Source organism: Antrostomus carolinensis, unplaced genomic scaffold (genome assembly GCF_000700745.2).
Source record: "Antrostomus carolinensis isolate BGI_N321 unplaced genomic scaffold, ASM70074v2 scaffold31938, whole genome shotgun sequence".
NCBI classification, from domain to species: Eukaryota; Metazoa; Chordata; class Aves; order Caprimulgiformes; family Caprimulgidae; genus Antrostomus; species Antrostomus carolinensis.
This window is the reverse complement of record NW_010331507.1, coordinates 1-23,614: the sequence shown is the minus strand read 5'-3', so window position 1 is coordinate 23,614 and position 23,614 is coordinate 1. Positions and strand designations below refer to the sequence as shown.

Sequence of the window (23,614 nt, the reverse complement as noted above, 5' to 3'; positions counted from 1 at the left end):
TATTGCATAAAAAGGAAAGGGAATCTGAAACCACTGCACTTCCAATGGAGGAGAAAACCACAAATTCATCAGGGATGTTTTCTGCTCTTTTTCAGGTTAGTGGTGAAGTAACAGAAGAGAAGCTAGCAGCTTACACCTATACGCCTGAAGCCATTTATGGAGCTTCCCATCTATATATCTTACCAACTCATAGACTGCTGAATGGGAACAGCAGTCTCAAGGAAGCCTTTCAGAGGGAGTTCATCCCAGGGAAAGGTGATATTTTTGTCATACTGTATTTTGTTGTAGAAGAGGAACAGTTTGAGAGGATGATCTTTCATAGAGTGTGTGTCAAGCTGAGTATGAGCTGCTCCTGTTGAGGATGAACAGGTCTTTTGATTTGTGTGTATCTTTGTATATGTCAGACAGTATCACATCAGCCTGTCCTGGCTTCAGATACAGGAACAGCAGCTACATTCGAATTCTTCCTTTTATAACAGCTGTAAAACTTCTTAGTATTTAAAGGCAGTGGAACAGATACTTGTTTTCTCATGTACCAGGAGTGAATAGTCCAACTCTGACTATGTCAGCCCCTTGGAAAATCTCATGGCTGTATGGTAATCTGTCATTATCACAAAGAGAGCAGAACCAGCTCTTGTACCAATGAGGATCTCTTCCTGTCAGAGGTACTATAAAAAGGGCAAGAGATCACTAATACATAGCAAAGTGGATCACTGATAGATAGTGAAACAATACTCTGCTGTGCAGATCCTTAGTTAATAGAAGATTCTAACAGAGTAAATTCAGAGTAGCCCTGTGGCAGGTCCTGACTTGTACAGAGGATACAAATAAGTGGTAATTCTTGAATTGGTGTTGATTGGTTTCCTGAAGGCTCCTACCACCAATTCTGCCTCTATTTAGCACCCCTGGCCTCCTCCATTTTTGTTGTTTGGAAAACTTGAAAATTATAAGACTACAAAGTGTACTGAATATATTTTGTTTCCACTTCATGCTGGTGTACAATATTTACTTTTTCCTCACTGGTAAACATGTGGCTTCATTATCTATAGAACATTTAATGTCAGCAGCAGTAAAGCAGGAATCTTGTGGGAAGTTGTGATGGTTGAATGGAACCTGCTTTATTTTTGAGTGCTTCATTTCTATAACCTTAATAAAGTTCACTTACTAACAGAAAAAATTGGAGCCTGAATGTGGTGAGTATGTAGAGCCCTTGTCTCAGAGCTGAGCAAAGCTTGGAGAATTCTTATTAAGGAACAAAAGAAGAAATTTGTAGTTCTTACAGTTCAGCCAAATCAAAGCTCTAAGCCCAGAAGCGCACATCCACGTACATGTCTGTATCTTTGTTGGATCTTGTACTTTAAGCCAAACCACACAGGTGGAAAACTAGTTTTTAATAAGGACTACAATATGGTTTTTGTATTGTTTTTATGTGAAAATACTTGAAAGGCTTTTTTGTGTCTGTTAAGAATAAACTTACCTTCTGGTTGAGCTAAATTAAGAAACTCTTATCTGGAATAATGACAGCCATTAGACTGTGAAAAAGAGGCTTTAAAGTGGACACAATTCTAGAGTTGTAACCCTGCTGTTGTGCATTCTTCATTTTAAATTAGCCGGTATTTTTTACTATTTTTTTAAACATTTCAAAGGCACGGACTGGTATTTTCCAAAGAAGAGAAAATTAATGAGAAGAATTTCTACATGGACTTTCAGATTTTCATTTCAGCCAGATGAAGTACAGATGAAGGGCCAGCAATGGCATTTAAGTAAAAAGAAAATTTGATGGTCTTGGATAGACCATACTTTCCTATTTATCAAGATTTTTTTTAAAAACATTCATTGGTAGCATTAAAATTGTCATTATTTTCCTTTCATCATAGATAGTCTTGTAACTCCCTTTCTTCACTGAATTTTCATTTAAATGATTAGGAGGGTATATGTTGTGTTTTCTAGGAGAGCGGGGAAAAAAAGATGTTGTATGGCAAAATAACTTAAAGTTCTGATACTTTTACTCTTGGAGTACCACTCTGTATTTCAGCCTATTATTATTTAAATAGAGGTGAGCAACCGGTTTTCAAACTTTTTTTTTTTTTTTAGCCTAGCAAACATTTATTTTGATTTAGAATCTGATAAGTCTTGTAGTTTTGTCAGTGTGAGGTATCTGAGATAAAGATTTGATCCTTACATTGCTCATTGTCTTATTATAATACTATGCATACATTATTTTACATTTGTAACTGTAATGTCATCTCTTTACAGCTATTATAATAATGATGTGAGCAAATGAGCAAAAGAAAGAGTGCCTTCATAAACTGAACTTATTATTTTGGGTTCCAGCATAAAATCAAAACTATTGTTGGGTAGAAGAGAGAAGTTATTTTTAAAAGCAGACTATCCTGCCCACTTAGCATCCTGTTCGTGAGGCTTTTTGCTTAGTTGCTTTTAAAGAGTGCAATTATACCTTTCGTACATTTTTTTTCAACAGAGGAGGAAAGTTATGTGTGGTGCTTTGAATGTGAGAAATTTTATCTAGAATATGGGTATCTCAGAGACCTGAAGTATGAAAGAGTAGTAGTGAAAAGTAAATAAATATATTGTTTGTGTCAAGAAGACTGATGAGGTATAGTAGCCCTATTCTCTAAAATGCTGTTATTTTATTTCAAGCAGATGTTATACGGAGCAATACAAGACTGAGACTTTCCTCAGCTTAGCTATGAAGATAGGTGAAAGGAAGCTCTTAGCAGACTGTATTTTAATTATTTTAATAATTTAATTATTTCAATTATCATCAACTTAAAGGCACTGAAAAGGTTAGAAACAGGTCCAGACTGAGATGTGGGGTTTGAATCCTCAAAACTTGGAGTATTCAGGTTTGATTTTCTTCTTGGCAAGCCACCAAAGCTACACGTTGTAAATCAATTTCAGTTTATCGCTCTTGATTCTCTTCTCTTCTCTTCTCTTCTCTTCTCTTCTCTTCTCTTCTCTTCTCTCTCCCCTCCCCTGAAGTTTGACATGAAATTTGTCATCTCTAATATGAATATGAATATTCTGTTTGGAAATCAGTTGGTTCTTTAGGTTTCGTTTTTTACACTGGTCAATATTTCTCATGCTTTTTAGTTCTTCTGTAAGAAAGTAAATCATAAGCATAGTATATACACTCCCCTTCAGTTTCATCTGAATTTTTTGCTTAATTTTGTAATGTCTTCTAGTGTATAATCCAAGGCTTACTAGAGCACACAGATAGTGGTCAAGGACTCACTTTTTTAAAAAAAATTATAGTCCAGATCTTACTCTGTTTTTATTCAAGTGTTTGTTGTAAGTATGTTTTCTAATAATGAAAACTTATCAGTCAGACTTACTGAAGATTTTAATATGTCTGAACTTTTTAGAAATGTGATTAGGCTTTTCATTTTCATTCTTATTTAAACAAAATTCTAATTTAAATTTCATGCATGCTTAAGATAAACTGAGTTTTAATAGTAAGTAATGTTCTTAGCATATTTTCTGTCCTATTTTACTTACTGTGATCTGTATTTTCTGTCATATTTTACGTACTGTGATCATTACATTTGTTTTCAGACTCGCTTACTTCAGTGACAGCTGTGAATTTGCTTACCCATCAGGAGATTCCTGTAGTCATCTCAGCAAAAGACAATTTTGAGAATTTTCTCGATACTAAAATAGGTATGTGACATTTATTGTGTTAAGTGAAATAGCAGAGTTTTCAATTGCTGTGTTGGAGCACCAGATACTGTTGCGGCAAATCTTTGAACACAGTGGCTCTCTTCTGAACTTTGGAGTCCTGTTCTTCATTACTGTTCTTCATTAGTGAAGAAGGAAGGGAAAAGTAGCTATGTGGAATCTGTCTGGGGGAGAGATTTACAGGATGATAAATTTTAATGGAAATATTATAAAATTAGTACGTTTACTGAGCTAAATGAGGATCTGCATAGCTTAAGAGGATTTATTACCTACAGTGCATGGGTATTTGGCTGTCTCTCACCATACTTAATCAAAACAGGACTGTACCATTGTTTGACATAAATGTTTTGTAAACAACCCAGAGTTTTAGCTTGTTCTTTGTCTTGTGTTTATGTAAATTATGTGCATCCTTATAGAGAAATGTTTCAGACAGTAAATGTACAAAACTTCCAAGTTTGCCTTTTATCTGATAATATTTGTCTTGAGATCAGTAAAATAAATCGGAATATGTAATAACTCTGTTCAGGGAGTCTTGGTCAGTTATCTTGGACCCTTTATCTCTAAAGGAAGTGTTCCTGCAATTTAGGCACCTAACTTAAGGTTGAGCGTCCGTAAACGGAGGAGGAAGGGCTTTGCTAGAGGATACTCTGAATCGCCTGGAGTGGGCTTCTCTTCTCAAATTATCCTATGAAGCAACTTGTCTTACTCCTTTCCTGCATAGGGAGTCTAGCCCCTCAACCTAGGCAGTTAAGTATATCTGGTTAGACGATGTGACTGTCCTAAGTAAAATGAGAAATTGGACTGACCTTTAAAAATTGTGTCCATTTTAATCTGCAAAGTGTATCTTCATCAGCAGCACCCACCAAGCTTTTTGTTTACTGGTTTGTTTTTCTATGTTCTCAGCTGCGATGAGTATGCAATATTCTGTGCTAATCCTAATAGGAAGTAGTTCTTTATCTCTTCTTCCCCCTTTCCACTGCATTCCTATCCCTTAAGTCCCTTATGTTGCCTCCCTGTTGTTGATACTTCTTTCCTGCCCTGGAACTACTCCTTTCTTCTCTACACCACTGCCAATGTTGACTATTCCTGCATGACGACTGGACTGATTAAAGCCAGCTGACACTGCAAAAATGTCTTGGATAATCCTCAGAGGGCTGATAGAAATTATTTACTTGGGTTCTATACCTTACTTACAACATGCCTGCATCTTACACTTCAGAAATTAATCTGGTTTTGAGAACCAGAATCCCAGCTCATGTAAGAGAAGCCAAATAATTGAGATACCTAATCATATTTTTCATTAAAAGTTTCCAGCTTGCTCACTGGCACATACCTTGGCCTTATGTCTGTTGGAAACAGCCCAACTCTTCCTGGGAAGTTGTGGATGCCAGCTGTTGAGCTTTGCAAATGTACATTAATAGCATCATCTTTTCAAAAGAATGAAGACCAAAAAGCAGAGCCTGCTTTTTTTTTTTCCATTTGTAGAGCATATTGTGAAGCCATTTGTTGCAGGCTGCAGGGCTCTCTGACAAATTAAGATACATACATTATTCTATATTAGGGCCTTGAAATGACAAGAGCATACGTCTGCTTGAAAGATAAAATAGCGGTTCCATATTTTGCTACTTAGGGAGTTGTTTGTCACAGGGCAGTTTTGCTTGGTTTTCTTTAGTTACCTGCTTCCAAACTTCCACATATCGATAATGTGTAGCAGGGGTTTCATTGCCTGAACAAAGGCGATCATTAAACTGGTTTTGAATGAAGTAGTTTGCACGTTAATAATTCTAATGTGCTCAGCAATATTTTAGAAGTTTTTGTCTGTAGTTTTCACCAACCTAATGTTGGCATTGGCTCGTTGAAATCAGTTTCTTTGTCTTTTAAAGATGACAGCAATTGTGCAAGATTGTTTAAAATAGTAAATAAATTATCACTGAAATGAAAAAGAAAATATGCAGAAAGATGTATCTCCTTGTGCAAATAATAAATCTGTTAGTATTGCAATGTAATTTCAGTATTCATGTGGTAATAAAGAAATTTCTTAACTTGCCCTAAAAGGTAGTCCTCCAAAGTGGAATAAAGTGTCTTTCAAAATACATGCAGAAAAATCAGAGGGAAGGTATCATCATCTATCAATGAGAGTAAGAAATATTTAAAGATAATATGTCATTTTATGGTGCTGGTAAATTGCTGTAATAAAAAGAAGTCTATGTAGCTTAGAAGAGGAACTTGTATTCAAGATCTATGACTGACCCAAATAATAAAATGCAAAGGGAAAGATAGCATCAGGGGCCTTAAATAATGTCACTTCTATAACTGACTTGAACAGCAGTAGGAAGTGCTCTCAGTAGTTCTATTCCAAACAGAAAATTGATGTTATTTGAATTGCTTTCCTGAGATTATAAACAAATCATGTCTTTCATAATAAGTTAAAGGGATAGTAAAGTTAGCAACTGTTATGTTGTGGTGCATTTTAATAAATATAAAATTAGAAAGAGATTAAATTTGCTATTGAAACAAGAGGACTATTTAGGCTGGTTTTTTAGTATTTGTTTCTCACATTGGCAAATAGAATTTAGATTTGTATTATTTAAACATATAGTATTTAGGTAATATAATTGTATTGAAAATGTTATTATTTATGTGACTTTTGTAGCTTTACTTTTAGGCTTTTTCTGAACCATCTAATTTTCAGCCTTTTCTGTGGAGGGCCACTGATTAATATTTGAATTACAAAGAAGCTGAAAAAATGTGTTTGTAATTATTACTGCTTGAATTTCACTGCTTAAACATTAAAACATTTTTATTCTTGCATTTTTTTAAACTCCTTTGGGCAAACATAAGTCATTATAAAGAGAGTGTTATAGAAATATAATGTTTTATCCTCAAATTGATGGCTGATATCCATGTCAGTCAATCTCAGAACTAATTTTTTTCTTTTTTTCACTTCCCCTGCCACAGGAATACCTAGTACAAGTGCAGAAGATGCTGCAGTAGCTAAGAATCTGGGCATTGCTTTCACTGAAGTCATTGAAACGTTGCCAAATGGCTTGGAGAAAGTCATTAATTCTGGAGAGGTAGGTATACAAGCATGGAGTTCTTTCCAACTTATAATAACAATGCAAACTAAATCTGCTTTCCCAAGAGTGCCAAATAATTTGTATGTTTAAAGGCTTATTAAGAATCAAGCCAGGCTTATGCTACCAAATTTCTAGGAATCATTTAATGATGAAATATGTTGGTTCTTCTGTAGCAATAAAATGAGGGGTTTTTTCCTTTTGTGCAGGAGAAGCTACAACACTGGTCTGAGTTTTATAATGGAAACTGAATAATTGATCCTATGTTAAAAGCTGATTCTTATATCATCAACTCAATACATTTTTAAGCTAAATATTGATGTATTGGTCTTTTCCCACATATTCATTGAAATGTAGCATAAGCCTTTCTGGTAACATATCTGCCTGAAGTGACAGAAATCTTATATTAAAATATAAAGTATATATGGTGTTACAGCTCAGTGAAAATGCATTTGATAGCAGACGCAAAGCTCATCTTCTGTTACATGACAGGTAGGGTCTAAGTGGTTGAGATTTATATGAAAGCAAGAATAGAAGAACCCCAAACGGACGCCAGAGAAAGCAAGCTGTTTCACCATCCACATTTCCTCAGTCTCTGCCTTGTGTTGGTCATATTCTGGAAATTTCAGCATACAGCAGTTGATTAAAATATCAGCAGTAAATGCAAATATCTGCCAATAAAGGCTGAAGGAGTCTGCAGGGCTCTTTCTCAGCCTTGTGCTATTCGGGCCATCAGGAACATTACCCTTTGATTAAGAGGGTTTAAATGAATCATGTAACGGGTATGTGAATAGTTTCTTGAATAGAACCATGTTAAGCAGCAGGAAGGGGAAAATTAATATGAGGCTTATAAACTTTGACTCTCAGAAATGGCATTTGTGACTTATTTGTCTGTTCTTGCATTTTCTCTGACAGCAAATACACATTTTTTTCTTTCTTCTTCTGCTTCTCTTTTTTTTTTTTTTTTTTAAATCAGATCACTGGCATGACTCGGCAGGAGGCTTTAAAAGCTATTACCCAGCAGGCCAAAAATAAAGGAATAGGTGGAGACCTAACGAGTGATAAATTAAGAGACTGGTTAATATCTCGACAGCGGTACTGGGGAACACCTATCCCTGTCATTCACTGCCAGACATGTGGCACTGTCCCCGTACCTTATGAAGACTTACCTGTGGTATTGCCCAGTGTAACCAGCTTCACGGGAAAGGGAGCCTCACCTTTAGAAACTGCTGCAGAATGGGTGAACTGTTCCTGTCCCAGGTACGCCAGTGCTGCATTTACTGCAGACTCGGAGAGATCGCTTTGTACCTGCCTGTTTCTTGTGCTCTTTCTGTAAGTGTTGCCAACTGGCTGCTCTTGAGCCAGGATGGTACTCCAGAGTGATGTTTAGTCTGACCCAGCATAGCGGTTTTTTTCTTATATACTCTGTAAAACTCCTTTTTTTACAACACAGACACCCACTGCTATTTCTTCATAAACAAGCTGGAGCAAAGCTTACTGGTTTTAAGTTGAAGGAAAGAAGAAAGGGAAAAGATAATTATTTTCTCCCTTCCCTCCATTTCTTAACAGTATTTCTCACTTCATTTACTACAAGAATCTTCATTATCTTTCCCCAGCAGAGTTTATATAAAGCTTATAATGATTATTGAATTATTTCCTTTTGTTAAGGCAACAAACATCGTGTTCATTTTCTTAGCAATAGTCCAACAATAAAGTGTTTCCTCAGCTATATAATTATTTATCATGAAGAATCACATTCACTGTATATCAGAGATGAGAGCATGTAATTCAGGTTGAAGGAGGTAGTAAGTATTACATCTGGTCAGTGTTGTAATCTTTATTGCTTGCAGTCCAGTTGTTTAAGGAGTGAAACAGCCTGATTTAAGTAGTGAGAGGTATGTCATGAATATCAGTGGTCTAATCTTGAGGGCTGCTTAGATACTCTGTACAGGGGAATCACAGAATTGCCTCGATTGGAAAAGACCTATAAGATCATCAAGTCCAGTCGTTAACCCAACACTGACAAGTCCCTAACCCATGTCCCTCAGCACTGTGTCTACACGACTCTTCAATCCCTTCAGGGATGGGGACTTCACCACTGCCCTGGGCAACCCCTTCCAATGCCTGAGAACCCTTTCAGTAAAGAAATTCTTCCTGATATCCAATCTAAACTTTCCTTGGTGCAACTTGAGGTCATTTCCTCTTGTCCTGTCACTTGTTACCTGGGAGAAGAGACTGGCCCCCACCTCTCTACACCCTCCTTTCAGGTAGTTGTAGAGTGCAAGAAGGTCTCCCCTCAGCCTCCTCCAGGCTAAACAACCCCAGCTCCCTCAGCAGCTCCTCACAAGACATGCTTCAGACCCTTCACCAGCTCAGTTGCCCTTTTCTGGACATGCTCCAGCACCTCCATGTCCTTCTTGTAGTGAGGGGCCCAAAACTGAACGCAGTACTTGAGTTTGCATACAGGTTCTGCAGAAGAACTGGTAGAACATGAGTTATCCCAGAGTTTTTCATCAGCAGTGCAATGTTGCTGCTGCTGACAGACTGACCAAATGGGGAGTACATTATCAGGCTGCCAGGCAGGGGAATCAGACATATAAATGGCATCAGGGCTCTCATTGTTAATGCAGCAGTTTCATAACACGTCGCTGCATTTTAACATTTGCAGGGTAGAATATCTGTGTGGTTTTCCTTTCTAATTAGGTAGGTTGTGCACAGCAGTTCTTCTCTGGGAACATGTATTTTGACCTTTGTTCATAGCATGCATTTTATGTAAAACACACATTTATGCCCATGTTTCTGCATAGAAAATTTCTTCTCAGATATGCTTATTTAAATTACATATAGTTAGTGTATTTAAAGTGTGACTCTTGCAGGGAAGCCTTATTAAACAAGATCCACAGATTTAGTAAAATCCCTAGAAATGCCTTGGTCTACAATTCCTAATTACAACTGAAAAATTCCTCATGTTACTGCAAGTCACTGTCTGAACTCCTGGCTTCCTCCTGACCTTAATTCAAAAGTTATTTTGTTGTTTACCAGGCAGCAAGGTACTTTTGATGTATAGCAAATCCTTGTGGCCTCTGGATAGTTGTTGTGGCTGCCCTACTTAGAAGTTAATCAGTGACATTTGTTTAGACAGAAATAAAGGCATATAGGGTTAGTTTCTTAGCCTAAAATGTGGTAGTTTGCTGAAATTAACTTTTTTTTTTTTTAATTCTCATCTTTATTTGTCTTCTTATTGCTTATCTGTTTGACAGCTGTCTTCAGTATTTCTCATCCCTATGTCTGTTACAGTTTCAAGTCTTTTGAGCTATTGCCTTTGTGCAATCTTCCCTGGTTTTCCTTGCTCTGAGAAATTACGTCATCCCTTCCTTCAGTCCTTCTCTCCAGTAACAGGTTTTTTTCATCAGTTGCATTTAATATCTAGAATTAATAAGGGAAGGAAGATGGAAAGATACAAAAGTCTGTGAGTATTCGAGTGACAATACTGTAAGTGATCATAAATGGGAGGAGATGCCCAAGTTATTCATTGTTATCCAGGTAATTGTGTTAGTTGTCTGAAGATCGTCTAATGAGATTACAGTATTGTGCCTGTTGTATAAATTTTGAAAGATGGCCATGCTGTCTGTCTCAGTGAGCCATGTCCATTTAGAATACAGACAACATCAGAGGCATGAAGCAGATATAATTACAGTTCAATGGCTGTAAAGTATTCTTGCTTTTGACTGAAAAGCCATTCTGTTTCAATATAATACAGTATTATTTTACATTGGCCAAGTCTCTGCTTATATATACAATTTAATGAAATGGTTATTCTCTATTAAAAAGCAGTTAGAAGTAAAAATTCTTTACTACATTATTCCTACTGAAAGAAAAACTTGCTGGTAGAGAAGGACCTGGGGCAGAGACAGAGAGAAGGAAAATGTTAATTGGTGATACTCTCCTAAACTTGCCTCAGCAAGCCAAGCTGAAATATCAGGCAGACGGGCAGATACATGCTGCAGCTCAGCTATCAAGCCTGATCACAGACTAAATATGCAGTTGAAAAATATTAAATAGCCACTGCCCATTTATTACATATAGTTATTACACATATGCTTACATAAATGTAAATATACATACATTTATAAGTTGCATACATTTCTGGCATATAGCCAGCAATGTGCAAGTTTGCACAGGCTGCAAAGTTTTATTTTTGTTAGAATAATTCCATTCTTTTAATAGTTAGAGTTTTAAAGAGGGATCATTTACAACAAGTGGAAGTTTATCAAATGTGAATATTGACTCCCACAAACAAATAATTTATATTCAGGGAGAAACTAGCAGAAAGTAACCTGAGCTTCTAAAATCTATTTAAAAACTGTTTCTCAGGGCTGCCAATATAACTCCTAGCAAAAACTGATTTGCAGTAATCACAAATTAAAATTGTGCTACAAGGCCTAGAAGAGATTTGCTGCATCTCAGTGAAAGCTGAAATTAAACTAAGTTCATTTCTTCTGGAGATGATAAATGGAATCTGCAAAGACCTTTTTATAGAGACAATCAGAGAGGCAACCACCTGCCCTGTCTGCTGACTGTTTATAAAATGATTTGTCTGATGGTACCTAATGAGTGTGATATATATTGAGTTCCCATTAATTTGATAGCCAAGTATGCTTGTCTGTGCTTTAAGACTTGCTTTGTTCCTTTTGAAATGGCAATTCTAAAAAATTCCAGGGACATAGGATGGAGAGGGCTGTGTGGTGCAGTGCCATGTTCTGCTATTGCTGGATGTTATAGCCGTTCATGCTTCTTTGTGCTTTCCACGTTGTTTGGTTTGGGAAGGAGAGTGTGCCCTGTTACTTGTGTTGAGCTTCTGAACATATTGCTCTTCAGACTCTTCGGACCCTTTCAGTTTTCAATCTAAATGAATTCATGACCACTCTGTACGTACACGGTTGGGTTTTTTCCCAAGCTTGTCACTTATGTAAAATTAGCTTTTTCCCTTCTCTCTTGCTCAGGTGTAAGGCAGCAGCACGGCGAGAAGTCGATACCATGGATACATTTGTTGATTCTGCTTGGTACTACCTGAGGTACACCGACCCTCACAACACGGACAGGTGAGCACAGCACAGGGCGGACTAGGAATTGCCCTAAAAATTTGGTTGCTCCCATGCCAGGAGATCTACAAGAGCAGGAAGTGTAGGCACAAGTGTGTAAGCACAGGAGCTGTGAGGCAAGGGGCAGATGTTTGCATGAACGGGCGTTATGGGGCAGGGCACAGAGGAAACGTTCAGCAGTTTTTTTAGTTCCGGCGGGGGAGCGGGAGATTGTCCTTATTGGAGGATGCCATCAAGAATGGCAGCCTGCCATGGTTCTCTCCGTGTGAACCCTCCCTTGCAATGCACTGAGTATTTCAGTGGGTGAACAGACAGTGCTTTTCCCCCGCTAAGAGGAGGAATAGTCCAGTGCAACATCCATCTGCCAAGAACAGCACCCTCATTTCTGTCCTTTTGACTTCTGGTGGCTGTTGCTGCTGCTGCCTCGTGCGCAGACCTGAAGTGAAGTGGCATCGCAGCAAGCTCCTGCTGTGTCGGTGCTTTGACTGTATGCATAATTAATGAAAGGTGATTTTTCATGTGCTGGGCATTAGTGGCTGCAGCCTGGAGAGTGTGGGAAGCTAGATGTAGTTATTTAGCTGGTTTTCTGCTTCCTAGTCTGGCTGCAGTAGCGCTGCTGACAGCACTGTTTTTTCCCAAGGAGATAGTGGAACAGCTCTACTATGTAGTCTGAGGAAGATAAGAGAGTTGCATATTTTAGATGTTGATATGACAGGTAGGGCTGTTTGGGAATTTATTTATTTGTTTGTTGCCCAGAGCAGTGTCTGAGTACATACCACATACCAAGTGATTTAGTATAGCTGGGCCTTCTTTTTTTTTTTTTCATACCAGCAGCACCAGTTTAATTAAACTAAAGTAATATCTTCTGTGAACACTTTTATTTCACATTAATTTTAATTATTTTCTAGTGATACGGTGAATTTATTATTAATATCATAAAGTTATCCAGACTGCTTCCTCTCCAGTGACAGTTTAAAATATTTTTTGTGCATGGACAAGAGCGACTTTTCCAGAAATTGAAAGATTAAATAGTCAGAGGTAACATCCAGCTGTCAAAGCAACAGCTTAGTGAAGCTAAATCTGTTTTATATTGAAATAACATTTTTATGAAGTTCTGCATTAGATTGCTACCTCCATTTGATTTATTGGTTTGGTTTTTTTAAGCTAAGCTGGGTGTACATAAACCCATTATTTCCAATAAGTCATATTGCACAGGTCTAGAATTTGGGAGAATTACTGTTGATTTTGGAGCCCTGTGAACAAATTAGTTTTGACTTGTTCCACTAAAGACTTGAATCCCAGATCCACTATTTGCTTCTAGGCTCATCTGTGAGGAAAAAAAAATGTTGCTATTAGAAAAATTACAGATGGAATAATCAAACTAGCTGACAAAACAAGTGAATTTGTTAGAACGGGGCCATACAACGTACCTTAAAGAAGAACATACATACAAATGGTATTTTGAAGGCAGGAGCCCATTACAGGAGACGTAACAATAGTTAATGAAGCAGCAAGCAATGCTAGGAAACCATGCAGGTCACTTCCAACGACATAGTAAATATGCTCTAAATGACAAATTTACTGTAAATTCATAGAGCATCCTTCAGCTGGAGTACGACGACCCATCTAACTCTTCAAAAATGTTTTGCAACCTTATAGTAAACTGCTTCATTGCCCTCTAATGGCAACAATGCAAACCTCCAATTAAAAAAAAAATAAAAATCAACTGTTTTGAGTAGGCAAATCTTTTGTCTTTCACTGTAATGTATTTGTATGTAACACTTGATAAATACTAAAAAATTTAAAGGCTAGCCACAGGGTATTTATGAAAAAAGCATTTAAAAAGCAAGCAAATATTTTCATCATTTTCTCAGATACTGTATGTGAAATCTTAGTTGCTTGCTTAAAATATATGAAAATAATATTTTTGTGGATCTGCTTTTCAGAGGCAATTAAAATTTTATCTATAATTTAATAAGCATATCGCTTCTTAAAAATTAAAGAGATCTGATAGCAACATAAAAGTTTTATTACACATGTATAGCTCTCTGTAAATAGTGGTGTCTAGTCAAGTATGATGAGCTACTTTACTAGCACTGATCTTTCTTTTCCATGTTGTACTTTTTCCGTAATTGTGTTTTTTCCAGGCCCTTTGGTAATGACTTAGCAGACTACTGGCTGCCTGTGGATTTGTACATTGGAGGAAAGGAGCATGCAGTTATGCACTTATTCTATGCGAGGTTTTTCAGCCATTTTTGCCATGACCTAAAGATGACAAAACACAAGTAAGCCTTATATATCTCTATAAAAATCTTTCATATTTCATGTGACTAGCAAGAGTGTTAGTGGACATTGTTATGATGGTAGAACATTACATTGAGTAAGCCTGAATTTTCCTGCTTGTCAGTCTTGGCTAACTACTTGGTTTCTCACAGTCAGTAGCATTTTCTGTCTGTGTACACACATAGCATTTTTATTGTATGAGTGTTAACTGGGCCAGAGCAAGTGATAAAACGTTGCTGTAGATTTTCTGCTTGCAAAAGCTTGCATAAACTAGTAACTTCAGGCATTCTGAGTAGTGCTATTATTTCAAATTAAGTAACTGTGTGCATGGTAATAACATTAATTTCAGTGGAACCATGCATATGTAGAAAACTAAGCACTCCTATAAATCACTGCAGTATTGGAGCTGAACACTGCAAAACAGTTCTTGATAAGCAAAAGCAGTATATGTACCTGCTGTCAATTTATTTTTGTTTAATGACTTTTACATAATTACTTTTAACTAGTCTTGTTGCTGATGCTGCTATAGCTTAATTCATTATTCTCTGTTTTGGTTGGAGGTAAAGTTTGAGGCAGGAAGGTGAGTCACCTGATGTTCTATTCTTTGTCCTCTCAGGTTCCTAGTTTGTTGTCCCCATTTCCACTGAAATTCTGCCCTTTTTTTACCCTAAATTGCCATCACAGGAGTGCCTTAACAGGAAGGGTACTGGTGTCAGAACAGTGAAATACTGCCCCATGCTCTGCCCAGTTCTCCCATCAGCAGAGACGTTTTAATAGATTGAGTCAAAATGAGTGATCCCATGAGAGCCACTGCTCAGTAATTTCTCAGCGAGCAACTCATATGCATTTGTTCTTTACTCGTATCCACTCTAAAAACTTGATGAAAAAGAGGAACCTACATATGCATTGCTTGCTTTAGCTCTACACCCTTAAAGCATGAGGTGCTTTTAAGCCATGAAGTCAAATTAGGTTTTTTGTTTTGATATGGAAATCTCAACACCTTTATAAATGTTGCCACATGTCTTAAATATTAGCATTGGTCAGAAGCCACTTTTGCTCAGTCTTCTGTTAGGACTGCTCAAGGGCTGGTGTGAGAGATCTGACAAGGGTGATTAGAAACAGCAAACTTACTGTTAGGAAGCCTAAAGTCATGGTGTCAAAGCCCACAGCTCCAAGGAAAAACATTAAAATGTTAAAAACCACTGCCCTCTTGTGCATTTCCAACCTTTCTCTAGTAGCTCAGATTTTGTTCCCTGATTAAATTAGTAAAATTCTGCTACATGTCAGTTCACGAGAGCTGCCACCATTTAAAGTGTTATCTAGTATCCCGACAAATTTTTATGATTCCCCTATTAATCTGCAGTAATTTTTCATTTTGATAGGTTTTCTTCATGGAAATTTTCATTGTTTGGCTCCTATCTACTGACTTTCAAACCCATTGAAATATTTCCTGATAGTCTCAAATTCTGTACTGATGGCTATTAATATAATAATGAGGTTGAAATCAAAGGTTTAAGATTAAGAGTCGTAGTTTTAGATTTTCAATGCAATCTCTTCACATATGATGTACCTGATTGCAAGAGAAATATTATAGGCCATTCATTTACAGATGTCACACGTGCTTTTGTAGAAGATGCAATGTGTATAGGCATCTAAAATCGTAAAGGTGTCAGTATAGTTTAAATATCCCCCGAAGATGGGGCATGATCTTTTATTTTAAAGTATGGAACTGGAGATGATGGGAAGTGCTGCTCATTTCCTCAGTAGTGACAAGGCAGAATAAATAGCACCCTCTGGTTATTGGTACATGTGGTAACAGATTAAGCCTAAATTGATGTCATTTTGTTTTATCAATCTGCTCTGTCAAGTGCATCGGATCTGGAATTAATTCACAAGCCATTCAGCCCTCCCAGCTGTGACCACCACTGGGAGAGGGGCCAGGTAGGCAGGTGGGGCCAGGAACCTCCTTTATCTGTTCCAGCTTAATGCACCGTGGCAAGGGTGTGCTGACACACGCGGTTACACCTGCTCAGTTGTGTTACCGCAAGTACAAGTTACACAGAATTTTGCTCTTCCCTAGACTTCAGTAATCAGTTCTGTCTGATGAATAACAGTAAATGGAAACTAGCATGCTCTCTCTGAAGGATACTAAAGCAATAAAATTTATTGTGTCCATTAAGTCAGCAGATTTGACAGTGACAGAAAGCAAATCTGTTGAGTAAGAGGCACTGTTTTTACATAGCTGCGTTACAGAATAAAAGATGATGTGCGTGGCAGAAATAGCTTATTCTGTGAAGGAGGAATGTTAGAGCTCCTCTGTGTTCATTAGGGACTTTATCCCTTGTGTTGATTTCAAGTAAAAGCACTCAGCTATTGACTGTGTAAAATCTGAGTGTTCAGTATTGTTTGATTTTTTTTTTTTCTGCCTAAAATGATCAGCTCCCACATGCCCCAGTCGCTTCTGGCCTTCTACAGGATTGACAGATTGTTACAGACAGATCTGAATGCAGGTTTCACAAGCACCTGTGAATTCAGCTGACAGTGACTGACCAAGGTCTTGTCTTAACTGTGTGGGATGCAAACACGTGCAGCGAGCTCCCTTGCTAGAGCTGTCCCTTCTTCTGAGTCCACTGTTCATCACTGTTGAAGGCTCCGCAGAGTCCTTCCAGCCAGGTCATTTTTAACTGGATTGAAAATCTCGCTAGTCACCTTGCATGGAGCAGAGCGAGGAGCCTGGGGACATGGCACTGAGCAGGAGTTCCTGATCTTTCAGTCACACTTGGCCCCCCATCCATTGTGTGCTCCTATATGGAGAGATTGGTCTGTCATAGAAATGAACCTGCATGTGAACATTACTGAAAGCAAAAAGATGGATTACACACTTCATGGCTAGCACAGCTGATCCTTCTTGGAGGTGTCAGGCAGATTTCCCCGGTGGGGTTCCATCTGACATACAACATGATCAAAAGCTGCACACAGCTAAGGCCACAGTGCCCGTACCCCAGCGTGGGCACAGACTTACGGGCAGGTGAAGGTGTATCCAGTTCCAGCATCCTTACAACTTGAAATGTGTTTGAGCATTCAAAGAAACTCAAGCCACCTCTTTGCTTACTGTGCCAGAACCAGCCGTCTGTCCAAATGTAGCTGTTTCAGTTGCTCCCAGTGGTGTGACTCAGGACGTATGTATGACACCAGGCTTAGATCAGAATTGCAATGCACCTGATGTGCTGCGGCGTCTTGGCATAGAATGGTTTGGGTTGGAAGGGACCATAAAGATCATCCATTTCCACCCCCTCTGCCATCAGCAGGGACACCTTCCACTAGACCAGGTTGCTCAAAGCCTCATCCAGCCTGGCCTTAAACACTTCCAGGGAGGGGGCAGTCCCCTTCAGCAGCCAAAAAACACATCGCTTTCTTCGAAGGGGGAGGTTTTAGGTGTGTGGTTTTATTAATGTAAATTGAAGTGTCACCCTGCATGTCACCATAAGATGGAGCCACCACAACACTGGCAAAACCCCTGTGCGCTTCAGAAGTTGAGTACGGGGCTGGCGTTGTTTCTGAGCCCAGCGTTTGTTAGAAGGACTCTGGCTTTCTCATTTTGGGCATGTCTCCATTCTTCTGCGGTCTCCCACTAGCAACACGTGGGGATATTTTTTCCCATACTTGGTAATGTATTTTGTATTGCATTTTTGTAGCCTCTGTCAGCATAAACAAAAATAGGAAATGCTTATTCCTGCATTCAGCTTTCAATTACTTGGCATATGATCTGAACTAATTCTTTGTCATTAAAAAGAAGTGTTCCTTGAAAAATCACTTCCAGTAGAGAGCCCTATCTGATTTGGATGTTCTGGCTACCTCGTTAGCTTTATTTTAGATAGCAGCAAGTGTCACTATTTTAATAACTTTTTGAGATCTTAACCAGACTGAAGTCTGAATGATGGGGGGAAAAGTCTTTTTATTTTTCCTTGGTGTAATGTCTTTAGTTTGTAGAAGAAACTTATCTTGAACAGTTGTCCCCTGAAGCATTTTTATACCATTTGTTGATGATAGGGTTACAAGTTTTGTTCCCAGTTTTCATCTTCTAATTCACTTGGATAATTTGAAGTAATTATTTAGATAATTATTGCCCAGTATTTTAAAAATACTTTTTCTCATTTGTATTGTCTAAATTTGGTTTCAGTTGTCATCTCCTTAAGTTCCTTTAATTTATTTCTAAACAACAGTTTTCAGGCAACCTATGAAATATTGTTTAGAAAAATATTTGTAGAGATACTTGAATTGTTAGTTCTTCCTTAATATTGTTGATAAAACCAGGTGGCATGGTGGAGACTAGTGCTGCTTAGTGACCGAATGATACTCTATGTGCCAGTACTTGCACAATGTTTAGAAGTGTACAAAATATGCAAGGAAGGAGACTCGTGTTCAGATATGAATATGATGAAGATAAACTATGAAGCCTGTCACTTTCTCTCTCCCAGTTTAAAGTGTTTCTTTCAAATATCTCCTTACTTCAGAGTCATCAAAAGGATTTAAAGAGTAGTACTTGGAAGATATCTGCTTTAATATAGTTAAAACTTGCATAATTGTTATATAATTTAATTAGACTATATTATTCAATAAATCACAGTGGTTTAAATCATGAGATAAATTGTCATATAATTTATATTGCCTAATAATATAAAATACTAAAACAAAGTGAGTGGTGTTTTGGATTATGACTTTTTGTACATGTGAAGTAAAATATGGAACCTTTTTACTTTTTCTTCTTTAGATGGATGGATTTATTCTAACTTTTTGAAAAATATGTAAATATAAGTGAAACATTCTTTTTACATAAGTTGTTTCAGTAAATATGTGGGACTTTGTTAGGTGGAAATGAGGAGGATTCAGATTGCTTAATGTTGAGCACACATGTAATCATTAGGAGGTGCAGGTCAGTAGTAACCAGTGCTGATGTAACCTGGCTCCATACCTTCTCCCTGGCCCCTAGCATTCCTGGAGATGCTATTAGAACTACCTTACTTTCCTGATGTATTGAGTGGAGACCAAAACCTCTAGAGAATTATTTTGTTGTCTTTTATTCAGTGAAAACAATGACAGACATCTGACTTGATGAATTAGAAATGCAAGATCATTAAAGGACGTGGCAGCAATAAAGTATCCGTCAACCAGAACAGTGTTTACTTCAAGTTTATTTCTTGCTGAGTGCACCACTGCCCTTAGGTTTGGTCCTTTTAAGACTCTTTTTAGCTCTATCATACACACTGATGAGAGTTTACTCTCCCGGATATAAAAGTTTATAAAAAGTAAAGTTTTAATGTTCAAGATGCTAAAAAATTGATCCACTGACATGTGATCACAGAATCACAGAATGTTGGGGATTGGAAGGGACCTCGAAAGATCATCCAGTCCAATCCCCCTGCCAGAGCAGGAACCTAAATGAGATCACACAGGAAGGCGTCCAGGTGGGTCTTGAATGTCTCCAGAGAAGGAGACTCCACAACCTCCCTGGGCAGCCTGTTCCAGTGTTCTGTAACCCTCACTGTAAAGTAGTTTTTTCTCAAGTTTAAGCGGAACCTCCTGTGTTCCAGCTACACCCATTGCCCCTTGTCCTACCATTGGGCATCACTGAGAAGAGCCTGGCTCCATCCTCATGACATTCGCCCTTAACATATTTATAAACATTATTGAGGTCTCCCCTCAGTCTCCTCTTCCCCAAGCTAAAGAGACCCAGCTCCCTCAGCCTTTCAGCATCCATCTTTCTTGTGTACTTATTTCTTACATCTGGGTCTTCACAGCTAGTTCTGCAAAGGGACAAGGCATGCAAGTACTTAACATTAGAGAAACCATCTTCTCCGTTTATAGAAAGAAATGTGCAGTGACATTTTGATTTGTTCAAAACGCTGTGCTCCTGAGAGAGAAGCTAGAGCTAAGTATTTGTAAGACAGTGAGGCCACGTCCTTGAACACCTTTACAAATGGAGATTTAGCTTGAGGTTAGTGAAATTGCACAGCTGAACAAGAAACTTTTGTGTATTATCCATTTGAAAAGTGGTGTTAGAGTAACTCAGGACTAAATCAGGATGCAGGATTGTATGCAGAATACAAACAAACACATATACTTGCCAGCCAGCCACGATGGATGAATGCACAAAGTGCTCTTTCTAAGGTGACACCCATTTATGTATAGTCAACTTGAAATTCTTGTTTTGTTAAATAATTGTGCCTGATTGGCTTAACACCTGAAGCTTATCATAAAGTACGCTTTTGACAGCTCATTTCAACAGACAAGTTTCTTTTTCCTTCTGTTCATAGGGAGCCTTTCCATAAGCTCTTGGTTCAAGGTCTTATCAAGAATCAGACGTTCAGACGAACAACAGGCCAGTGTTTGAAGAGAGAAGAGGTTGATCTCACTGGTAAGAGCGACTACATGGGAAAACCAGTGTAGATGCCTCCAGAAAATCAAGGACTGTTTTACTGTACAAGTCTCAGTGCTGGGAAAATTTGGAAGATAAAATGAATCCTTGTAATATTTAAACTGGAGAGCAACTTCTGTGAGCTTTGGATTCTTATCCACTCTGAGTGCACAGAGTGCACTAATCCAGTAGCTTTTATTTGCATCCAAGCACATAAACAGTTCTATGGTGTTATTTTAGCTTCAGTGTAGTCCAGAGGACCAGAAGTCAGTTTTAAGACAGTGCTCAGCAACTTGCTGAACGGAGCTAGTAGTCCCAGCAAACAGACAACCACAAAAACACCATGGCAAAGGTAACCAAAGAAGACCTTTTCATTGGTCTTCTCCTGCACTCAGATCCCATAAGCAAGTTAAAAAACAAACAAAAAACCCTCTTACATTTACCAGCGGCTGCTATCGTATTTTCTTTCAGAAAAGCGAGGGCTTTTCTATAGCAGGTGGTTTTGCTCAATTGCACCTTTATCAGTATAAAATGCTCCTTTCCATCTCTTATGTTCATGCAACAGAAGGCAAGTTCTTGCCAGGATAACTTGCTGCAGTTGAAACCTATGAATTGAAATCTGGTGTTCCTAAAAGCGAAGTGCAGGTGAAAATTGTACCAAACCAGTACACCTATCTAGGAGGTTTTAAATGTCATCTTATGACAATGCTTAAATCTCAGGGGCTATCAAGGTGGCACAGAGGATAAGTGCCTGATACAGCTTCCACACAGTAGAAAGAGACTTTGTCACGATGCAGTGGAAGCATTGGGATATTAATTGTGTTAAAACATGAAAGTAGGGAGAAAAATGGGAGAGAAAATAATTTTCCTCTTTCAATTGTTTGGAAACAAACAAACAAAGCCACTAGAAATAGTTGTTTCTTCTTATACTTAAGTAACAATATTAATTGGTGATACAAATGAGCAAAAAATTGTTTTAATATTTTGTGTATGTCTTAATAATTAGGAACTGAACCAGTTTACCTAAAAACTGGTGAGAAGGTCCAAGTTACTTGGGAAAAAATGAGCAAATCTAAGCACAATGGAATAGATCCTGAAGAATTACTGAAAGAGTATGGCATTGACACCCTACGTCTCTACATTCTGTTTGCTGCCCCTCCAGAACAAGATATTTTGTGGGAGACTAAAAGTAAGGCAAATTGTTTCTGTTGTTGATTTGGTTTTTGTTGTGGGTTTTTGACTTTATTGGTTTTTTTTAAAAAAAAAATTCTAGCATGTTATATTTTAAATATGAAATTAGTACAGTTCTAGATGACCAAGTTTTGGAACAATTGAATCAAAACAGTATAATGAGCAGGTTTTATTGTTTGTTTCTTTTAAAGAGATGGGATCACAAAGCTGTCACTGAGAGAGAGGCTTGCAAGACTGTTGCAAGCAGCTTACCTCTTTCAAGCTAAAAGCATGTATGAAAAGTACTTCTCAAGTGGTATTTACTTCTGAAATAACCCTTGGACCTCATTTTCTTTTTTTTTCTTAGCTATGATTGGTTGACTGAAAAATATTATTTTATGATTATTTTCTTCATTATAAGATTTTTTTTTTAATCATATCAGATTACAGATAAAACTTTGCAATTTTTTATTATTTCCATTTATTTACACATGTGTACAATGGTTTTTGTAAGCTGGACCATGAAATACTTCTCAGAAGAATCTCATTAGAAGATAATCAGAGTTCTTAATAACTAATATTTGTACACCCATGACATTTTTATGAGCTTAATTCTTGAATAAGAACTCCTCCCTGATGCAATTTGTCATACTGGCAGATATTAATTTATTTTATCTACTGTGGTTCATACCCTTTAATGTAGCCTTATGCATACATTTAAATCTAGCCTTCTTGTTGCATGAGGCTTTAATAACACACTCCATGCCTGGTTTAACAAGGTGTATTTCTTCATTCTTTCTTGTGTTAGCTTCTTGCTTTGTTGAGAAATTAAAACGAGATGAGCATTCTAACATTGACATACTGTTGGGTTATTTTACAGATTTAGCAAATATTCTTGTGGTATATAAGTTTTACAAGTCCTTGCAGAAAATACTTACGTTTTATCTTATTGATTTCTTTCCATTAAGGCAACTCAGCATTATTTGTAATGACATTTTTAATGTCATTGACATTTTTAAGTTAAAATACGGGGGTTTGGTTTTAAAAAAAAAAAAAAAAAACAACAACAAAAAAAACCCACTCTGGCATTCAGTTTCCTTTCTGCTTTTCTTAAACAAAACAAAACAAAACAAAAAAACCCCACTCTAGCATTCAGTTTCCTTTCTGCTTTTCTCTAAAGTTTTGGATTCATTCATTGTAACTGAAATTTTTTTCTGCAATCTTTCATTAATCTCAGCTGATGCTATGCCAGGTGTTCAGAGATGGCAGACTCGTCTCTGGACACTTGTAACCAAATTTATTGAAGCAAGGACTGCAGGAGCCATGCCAAATCCTGAAATTCTGAATAAGAAGGAGAAGGCTGAAGCCAGAAAGATCTGGGAGCAGAAGAATCTGGTGATATCTGAGGTTAAAAGAAACACTCACATAGTTTGTAAATGACTAAATATGTTGCTACTTATGCTAAAACTGTATGCTTGACTTGCAGAGCCAAAAAGGGGTTTTTTTTCCCCCAGATGAGTAGCTCATAAAATAATTTTTAAGTTAATTATTCCCTGTATAAGTAATTTTATTTAGCTGCAAATCTTATGGTACAGAACTGTTGCAAAATAGTAAGATTTGGATTGGCAAAATTTCTCTGCTGCGTGCCTCCTTTAAAGGATGAAGTGTTAGGGCATTAAAATATTATCAGTCTGGGTTTGGAGTCACTCCACAAGTAGCAAAGCTATAGGTGAGTTATGGAGGTTATCCCTAACTAGTGCTTTTGATGTGCTTCCATCATGCCTCATTATCATGCCTGCTGTTTCATATAGAATGAAAAAAGTTGTCTGAGAAAATATATTTAGCATATCCTAAAGAAAAATATTGAAATG

At 37.5% G+C, this 23,614-nt stretch overlaps 1 protein-coding gene across 1 annotated transcript in view; it reads left to right on the top strand.

Moving 5' to 3' along the window:
- Window positions 1–23,175, top strand: part of LARS2 (leucyl-tRNA synthetase 2, mitochondrial) — a gene marked incomplete at its 3' end in the record, with an annotated part of 64,691 nt that extends 41,516 nt beyond the window's left edge. Inside the window, exons 8-16 of the mRNA XM_010173242.2 lie at window positions 96–255; window positions 3,577–3,681; window positions 6,658–6,773; window positions 7,750–8,033; window positions 11,777–11,875; window positions 14,023–14,160; window positions 20,473–20,573; window positions 21,580–21,762; window positions 22,981–23,175. Of these exons, the coding sequence (XP_010171544.1) occupies window positions 96–255; window positions 3,577–3,681; window positions 6,658–6,773; window positions 7,750–8,033; window positions 11,777–11,875; window positions 14,023–14,160; window positions 20,473–20,573; window positions 21,580–21,762; window positions 22,981–23,175 (1,381 nt within the window). The remainder of the gene's footprint in view (window positions 1–95; window positions 256–3,576; window positions 3,682–6,657; window positions 6,774–7,749; window positions 8,034–11,776; window positions 11,876–14,022; window positions 14,161–20,472; window positions 20,574–21,579; window positions 21,763–22,980) is intronic.
- Window positions 23,176–23,614: the final 439 nt, after the last annotated feature.